General features: G+C 38.4%; 1 protein-coding gene across 1 annotated transcript; it reads left to right on the top strand.

The window, feature by feature from the left end:
* The first annotated feature begins 733 nt into the window (after positions 1–733).
* LOC124143243 (homeobox protein HMX3-like) lies at positions 734–6,055 on the top strand. The gene is made up of 2 exons (XM_046512134.2): positions 734–1,442; positions 4,825–6,055. The coding sequence occupies exons 1-2, from the start codon at positions 1,157–1,159 to the stop codon at positions 5,451–5,453; spliced, it is 915 nt and encodes a 304-aa protein (XP_046368090.1). The 5' UTR covers positions 734–1,156; the 3' UTR covers positions 5,454–6,055.
* The last annotated feature ends 3,209 nt before the right edge of the window (positions 6,056–9,264 follow it).

Here is a 9,264-nt window from a genome sequence, read left to right as displayed (position 1 = left end):
ACCCCAATCAAACCTGATATCCATGTATACGCGAGTGGCAGAATACAGATTTCCCAATAATGTAATTTCAATCAAATCAAACTTGATACTGACTGATAAAAACAGCTTCACGCCGCAGCATAACTGAACATTGCCTTCCGCTTTATGTAGTTTGTACAATGCTCTTTTCTCGCGTTTCCTGTGAGTTTATGAACAAATATGAGCGCGTGTCATTTAGGCACATTACACGGTGTGTCGCATTTACTAATGCGGGCTTTTCACAAGGGAAAGTGGGTTAAGTCAAGCGTAAAGTGATATAGGGACAGACAGGCAAATTTCCCTCTGTCTCATCAAGTTGAACTTGCAAACATGACGTCCTTATTCCTGGTACTCTAATTGATCTCAACTACCCGGGTCGGGCAGCATAACCAATCCGCGATGCCTATCTGGCTAATCTTCTACCACTCTTGAGTTTATCTGCTAAAGAAAACTGCTATTGTTGACGGGGATCACATACTGTTTTCTTCACTGAAGCGAATCTTGACGTTTAACTTCATTGTTAGACACCGCCATATTGGAAACCTTGGCTCCTCCGTGTTATTCTAATTGTCCCTATTTGAGCCGACCAATGAGATCCCCGCTTCTATCGCATACACGATCGTCGATGATTGGAGAGGCGTGGTGTACTGGAGGATTCCTCTTTCATTAATCCGATTAGCTTTTGTGTTTGGCCAATCAGTGATTTTGCTTGAAGTTGTCACTCGTTTAATCCAGGGACACTTATTATTTTGTGATTATCACCGCAAATGGTAGATGAAGTCAGCCATTGACGAAACCACTAACGTGCGCTCATGTTGATTTAGATACACACCTTTCATCCTGCAGCGAGCACACTCTCGAATTTCACGTGGCTCTCCATTAGTTTGTGTCACCCCTTTGAAAGAAAGGACGTGAGTTTAGAGGGTACTGACCAGTACATATTTATCCTCTCTACTGCCTTCATTGCCAGTTGTTTGTCCGCTGGGAAACGGAACGATCGACATTAAGCAGGCGACAATAATATAACCAGACTACATTTGAAATAATTTTTTTCAATGATATTATTTCATTGAACGTTCTCTTGGAGTCAGGGAAGCCTTCTTGGAATTCTAAGTGTGAAACAAGAAAACTTTTAAACATGTCCGAGGAGCAACCAAGGCCGAAAAGTCCCGTGTCTGTCACGCCCAAGTCGTCCTTCTCTATCAGCAGTATCCTCGGGAATGATACCGACAAAAAGGAGGACAAGTCATTAGAAACAGAAGACAAAACCAAAGAAACAAAGGATGCTGTGATTTCTAGTATATCCGACATTTATGCCAAATACCAAGCTTACTCAGACGCCGCCCTCACTGCACGTGCAAGTTCCTTCAACTTCTGGTACCCGTGGTATTCCTCATTCGTCCATTCACAAGCAGATGTCAATGGTACGTATTTCAAGCAAATAAGTCAGATCTTTTGTATCATTTAAACACGGTATTAGAATAATGTACACGTATAAATACATGCCGTTGTGTTCCTAGAAAAAGAATTCACGTTATTTTACAGCGTGTCTCTAAATACGAATAACAGATTGACTGAATATAAAAAGAATTTTAACAATTAATTTCTATGATGAGAGGGTTTTTAATATGCGTATTTCCATCCGGTTCGTATAAGGGACGTCGTCACTTAAACTTAATAACTTCAATATCAAATAATCTAATTTAGACAAACGCCATCTCGTGGTAGTATTTGTAAAGGGTCTGATACATCAAACAATATAATTTTTGTCTTCTTATCCTCATTCATAAATAAATAAATAAATAAATAAATAAATAAATAAATAAATAAATAAATAAATAAATAAATAAATAAATAAATAAATAAATAAATAAATAAATAAATAAGGGCGTATTAAGAATGCCCACGTCGCTTCATATTGCATAAAGTACACAGGTTTGTCAAACTGATATCAAAACTAGACGCATTGTTATGAATATCTACCTTATATTTTGTCAGTAAGATGTGCATGTAAACCTATTGTTTTGACTTGCAACATACTAATACAATGTTTATGAAATGAATTATCATTTAAACATGTGAACCTTTCCTAATATAAGAGGTAAAGTTTATGATAAGTTAATCGAATGATAAAATATACATTGCCGATGATATCAACTTTAAAAATATTTTTTTCAGCGTCCCAACTAAATGTGTTTGTATTTGATAAATATTTTTCAAGTTACAGCTTATTTAATTGATCATGATCGGTTTCTTTACAATAACATTTAAAACAGTTGAAACTGAACTGATATAGAAATATCCCCACAATTTATTAATTTGGCTTTAAATTTGTATGCTTTGATTCAATTGTATCAACTGTTTATCTTTAATATTCTTATTGTCAACAGAGTAACGAAGCTTAGCAATCATTCAGCCATGAATAATTAAATGCATGTTTGTGGTTATGTCATAGTGAATTTAGTCCCACGTTTAAAGTGATTTGTAGATGTTGTCAATTGGCGTGTGACTACACAGCGTCTAGTCCTAAAAAGTCAATATACTTGTCACGGTAAATCATTCAAAGTTTTCTTGATGCTAGTTTCTTTGCGAAATATTAACTCCAAAACGAACACCTGGGTCATCCGTTCTGGTAGGCCAAACGAACGTAGAAAATATAAAAGGAATTCATAGGCTGTTTGAGTGCCTTGTCGTTCTGAAGCAGTTTTACAAAGAAAAAGCTGAATAATAGTAAAAGGGGACTTCAAGCTTGCGGACATCACCAGATAATCAAATATGCAACCACAAAGCAAACAGAATCAAGCATGAAATGACAAACAGACAGACGTTTAAAACAAGTGTTCTCATGGAGACATTTTTTTTTATGCAAACATTCATCAGAAGTCATATTCAACATTTATCAGTAATATTCTAAAAGTCAGTGAAAAAAGATTTGTATGGCAATATAACATTTTATGTTTATAACAGAGAATATTGAAATAAATGCAAAAATATGTTATCTTATACAAAATACAATACAATAAATCCTTTCTGACTGATTTTAGTTTGTGTTTCGTGTAGAATAATGAAGTATTTTGCGGTTGACCACTTGTTCCCGTGATTATTAATAATTCATTGACATCAAGCATATGATGCGAAGAATATACATTACGTGGTTATGAAATTATGTAATCCTTAACAGAAACATTGGCTTTCTTTCCCAAATACTACCTTTGTTGAAACATTTCGCTGCAGTTGCTTATCGCTAGTCCTTCTGCTGATTAGTTTCAGTGTGAAATCAAGATAATTTAATTTCAAAATTCACTATAACTAATATTATATTTTCCCAATATAGAAAAACTTGATTGTGTGGAATAGTCTGGTAAATAGTTTTGTAAACTATTGAGATGGGGACATCAATACCTTTCTCACACTAAATGTTCCTGTGCGTAATAAATATCAACTTCTAATTCACTGTCTTGACGAGCATGCTGTCTTAAAATGAGAAATGGGAAAAAGCAAGAATCTTATAAAAGAGTTATCCCCAAATTAAAAAGAGAGAGTAAAGACTCAATAATCATTGAAAAATTGAACTGAGAAATTTGGCCAATTAAATAAAATTTCTAAAAAGGATTCTAGATCTCATGTGATGCATTGGATCGATCTGAAATAGATTTAACGAGTTTCACTCTTAGAAGTCTTTTCCGTGACTCATTTAGGTTTGAGGTAGGGTTGGAATCGATTGTTCACTGGATTCCTGTCTTGAATGCAAATTTAAAATAAAATAACACATTATTGTGCGACTTTGATATATTGAATAAAAGTTACACTTTAATGTGTAAAGAATAAACCTATAAATGTAAGTTATCTATATATCTTAACATTCTTTGTTTGTACTTTTACATATTAAACGCGTAATTTTTCTTGGGTTTATATATTAATAACTGAATAGGCTGAAACAATTTTGCACTGTTGCGATTACTTAAAATATACTTAACACAACAGGCTGAAGTATGATTTATGAAAACAAATGCTGCAGTATTTCAAATTATCTTCATGTATTTTGCCACACATGTAAATGTTATTTTATCCAAAATAAAGCTGAGTGTATGCGTGGTTGTATGTAAATACGATACAGAGTGTGATATAGCACACTGTAAGTGGTGACATAGGATCTAACATCTATGCAGGATACAATTCGGATCACAGTATCGAACTCGTTTCGGTTTCATTTCCATTTCAGATGGAACATACCATGACACACGTGTTTATTTCTCATTTCGTGTTTCTACATAGTGCTTCGTTATGATTTATTAATGATGAATGTGAATACATGGGCAATAAATTATAATATTGAAATTATTTGTGATTCTGATCAGGAGTCAGTGTCTCTGGTGTTAAGTTCATCCGATTCTTTGAGCAGACTGGGAATTTTGTATTAATGATCTTTCTCAATAAGATTGATTATTTCTGTATGTTGCCAGTATTTAATAATACAAGAGATTGTGGATGATATTCCACACAAACTTAATCACTTCAAAATAGGGACTGTTAGATGTCTATTGCCAACATTTATCGACAATGAAATACTTGTATAAACGTTCCTGTGGTCATGATAGCGAGACAATGAAGCTGAAAGCTGAAGCCCTCCAAAGATAACTTTAGTTAAATTCTTACTACGCCAGGAACGGCTGTGTTTCGCTATACGGTTCGTAATAATGCAGTATATATAATATTGCTACATCTATATTTTTATAATGTTCAGTGATACAGTTTGAATGATGGAATCTTCAAGAATGCATTTTATTTCATAAATTCAATTTGCAGCCAGTGCCGCAGCTAAACTAAGAGCAGCTTCCCCAAGATGTCGCTCTCCTTTGCCTTCCCCCACTGGCATGAAACCACTGCCCCTCAGGAAGAGTAGCGAGGGGTGTCCATCAGATGGCCCGCCTTCCCCGGGAAGGACATTGAAAGATGATGATTCTGAAGACGACGACGAAGAGAGGCCAATGAAAGAAGGTGAATGTCAAAACAGCGAAGACGATGAAAAACGAAAACAGAGGAAGAAGAAAACTAGGACTGTTTTTTCTCGCAGCCAGGTTTTTCAGTTGGAGTCAACATTTGACATGAAACGTTACCTCTCAAGCTCAGAGCGTGCCGGCCTAGCCGCATCGCTACATTTAACTGAAACCCAGGTGAAAATATGGTTCCAGAATAGGCGGAATAAGTGGAAACGGCAACTGGCAGCGGAAATGGAAGCAGCTAATATATCCCAGCGTGCCTCTCACCGGATGGTGCGCGTCCCAGTGCTCTATCATGACAGTAACTTCTCAGGGAGTAGGGCGGACAGTCTACATAGCGGCTCACCCCCGCTCTCCTCCTCCCTGAATCCCCTGTGCTACCCCCACCCATACCCCTCAATCTCATCTCTCCGCTCTCTACACAGCGCGGTATGAAGTCTACATACCTGATCCTAAATCCCGTCAGTTCACGTGACGGAAGTGCTGGACGTTAAGTAACGCCAGGGCCAATCTCCAGTTTGATGGAGATTTTACGCAATTAAAAACTGATATGACCAGAATAAACCTTGACTCAGGCCCTCGTGCTGCACACCGACACTTACAAGATGGTTACAAGAGAGCAAAGGGACGGTCACCAAACTGTAGGAAATTATTCTCAGTTTATGATGGGTGCAAGTAACAAACTGTTAATCTGTTTAAACCCTGCATGACGTCCCTCGTCGGTGGCTTCCGTGAACTGAAATCAGGAGCTTTATTGATACCTTGGAGACACAGTGCAGTAACGCAATACACAGTTGTAGTATACATTTATTTATTGTATTAGTACCGAGACACCTGACTGTCTTGACCTGACTGAACTGCGAGCCACCACAGTGGCTCAGTTGAAGCTGATGCTATTGCTAAAGTCGTTAGAGAGATGGTGTCTATATGATGAAAATATTTGTGAGGAAAGTACTGTTGTTGTATATTTACATGGGATTGTTGTATATGAAATGTCAAAGTATAATAAAACATGCTTTGTATATTGAATTGTTGTATATTGGTGTGTTTTTTTTTGTCCATTCCTTTTCTACACAACTCCGAGGTGTATTAACATGAGTAAAGTTAGTCCCAGAAATACAAAGTTAACAATCCATGTTCACAAACATATTGATAACTGGAAAAAACAACCTACACTGTATTCTCTTTAGATAGTACTATCCCACTGCCTTTATCAACATGGATATTTGCTGGTCTGCTGCCTTTCATATAGATATTGGTGTAAGGATTGTACACGATGAGACGATTGTCAGGACAATAGTGTATGATAGGTGTTAGGATTTTACATGATGAGACGGTTGTCAGGACTTTTGTGTGTGAAAGGTGTTAGGATTGTACACGATGAGACGGTTGTCAGGACAACTGTGTGTGATAGGTGTTATGATTGTAAACGATAAGACGGTTGTCAGGACAGTTATGTGTTATAGGTGTTAGGATTGTACATGGATAGACAGTTGTCAGGACAATTATGTGTGATAGGTGTTAGGATTGTACACGATGCGACGGTTGTCAACACAATTTTGTGTGATAGGTGTCAGGATTGAAAACGATGAGACGGTTGTCAGGACAATTGTGTGTCATAGATGTTAGGATTGTACACGATGAGACGATTGTCAGGACAATAGTGTATGATAGGTGTTAGGATTTTACACGATGAGACGGTTGTCAGGACTTTTGTGTGTGAAAGGTGTTAGGATTGTACACGATGAGACGGTTGTCAGGACAACTGTGTGTGATAGGTGTTATGATTGTAAACGATAAGACGGTTGTCAGGACAGTTATGTGTTATAGGTGTTAGGATTGTACATGGATAGACAGTTGTCAGGACAATTATGTGTGATAGGTGTTAGGATTGTACACGATGCGACGGTTGTCAACACAATTTTGTGTGATAGGTGTCAGGATTGAAAACGATGAGACGGTTGTCAGGACAATTGTGTGTCATAGATGTTAGGATTGTACACGATGAGACGATTGTCAGGACAATAGTGTATGATAGGTGTTAGGATTTTACACGATGAGACGGTTGTCAGGACTTTTGTGTGTGAAAGGTGTTAGGATTGTACACGATGAGACGGTTGTCAGGACAACTGTGTGTGATAGGTGTTATGATTGTAAACGATAAGACGGTTGTCAGGACAGTTATGTGTTATAGGTGTTAGGATTGTACATGGATAGACAGTTGTCAGAACAATTGTGTGTGATAGGTGTTAGGATTGTACACGATGAGACGTTTATCAGGACAATTGTGTATTATAGGTGTTAGGATTGTACATGGATAGACAGTTGTCAGGACTATTGTGTGTGATAGGTGTTAGGATTGTACACGATGCGACGGTTGTCAACACAATTTTGTGTGATAGGTGTCAGGATTGAAAACGATGAGACGGTTGTCAGGACAATTGTGTGTCATAGATGTTAGGATTGTACACGATGAGACGATTGTCAGGACAATTGTGTGTGATAGGTGTTAGGATTGTACACGATGAGAAGGTTGTCAGGACAATTGTGTGTCATAGATGTTAGCATTGTACATGGATAGATAGTTGCGGGACTATTCTGTGTGATAGGTGTCATGATTGTAAACGATGAGACGGTTGTCAGGACAATTGTGTGTGATGGGTGTTAGGATTGACACCATGAGACGGTTGTCAGGACAATTGTGTGTGATAGGTGTTAGAATTGTACACGATAAGACGGATGTCAAGACAATTGTGTGTCATAGAGGTTAACATTGAACATGGATAGACAGTTGTCCGGACTATTGTGTGTGATAGGTGTCAGGATTGTACACGATGAGACAGTTGCCAGGACAATTACGTGTGATAGGTGTTAGGGATGTACACGATGAGACGGTTGTCAGGACAATTATGTGTGATAGGTGTTAGGATTGTACACGATGAGACGGTTGTCAGAACAATTGTGTGTGATAGGTGTTAGGATTGTACACGATGAGACGGTTGTCAGGACAATTGTGTGTGATAGGTGGTAGGATTGTACATGGATAGACAGTTGTCAGGACAATTGTGTGTGTGATAGGTGTTAGGATTGTACACGATGAGACGGTTGTCAGGACAATTGTGTGTCATAGGTGTTAGGATTGTACACGATGTGACGGTTTTCAGGACAATTGTGTGTGATAGGTGTTAGGGATGTACACCATGAGACGGTTGTCAGGACAGTTTTGTGTGATAGGTGTCAGGATTGTACACGATGAGACAGTTGTCAGGACTATTGTGTGTGATAGGTGTTAGGATTGTACACGATGTGACGGTTATGAGGACAATTGTGTGTGATAGGTGTTAGGATTGTACAATATGAGACAGTTGTCAGGACTCTTGTGTGTGAAAGGTGTTAGGATTGTACACGATGTGACGGTTATCAGGACAATTGTGTGTGATAGGTGAAAGGGATGTACACCATGAGACGGTTGTCAGGACAATTGTGTGTGATAGGTGTTAAGAATGTACACGATAAGACGGTTGTCAGGACAGTTTTGTGTTATACGTGTCAGGGTTGTTAACGATGAGACGGTTGTCAGGACAATTGTGTATGATAGTTGTCAGGATTGTACACGATGAGACAGTTGTCAGGACAATTACGTGTGATAGGTGTTATGATTGCACATGGATAGACAGTTGTCAGGACAATTGTGTTTGTGATAGGTGTAAGGATTGTACACGTTGAGACGGTTGTCAAGACAATTGTGCGTAATAGGTGTCAGGATTGTACACGATGAGACGGTTGTCAGGACAATTGTGTGTGATAGGTGGTAGGATTGTTCATGGATAGACAGTTGTCAGGACAATTGTGTGTGTGATAGGTGTTAGGATTGTACACGATGAGACGGTTGTCAGGACAATTGTGTGTCATAGGTGTTAGGATTGTACACGATGTGACGGTTTTCAGGACAATTGTGTGTGATAGGTGTTAGGGATGTACACCATGAGACGGTTGTCAGGACAGTTTTGTGTGATGGGTGTCAGGATTGTACACGATGAGACAGTTGTCAGGACTATTGTGTGTGATAGGTGTTAGGATTGTACACGATGAGACGGTTGTCAGGACAATTGTGTGTGATAGGTGTTAAGAATGTACACGATAAGACGGTTGTCAGGACAGTTTTGTGTGATACGTGTCAGGGTTGTTAACGATGAGACGGTTGTCAGGACACTTGTGTATGATAGTTGTTAGGATTGTACACGAT

Source organism: Haliotis rufescens, unplaced genomic scaffold (assembly GCF_023055435.1).
Source record: "Haliotis rufescens isolate VD_foot unplaced genomic scaffold, xgHalRufe1.0.p SCAF_12, whole genome shotgun sequence".
Classification (NCBI taxonomy): domain Eukaryota; kingdom Metazoa; phylum Mollusca; class Gastropoda; order Lepetellida; family Haliotidae; genus Haliotis; species Haliotis rufescens.
The sequence above is the reverse complement of the archived record's forward strand: the minus strand, read 5'-3'. Positions and strand labels throughout refer to the sequence as shown.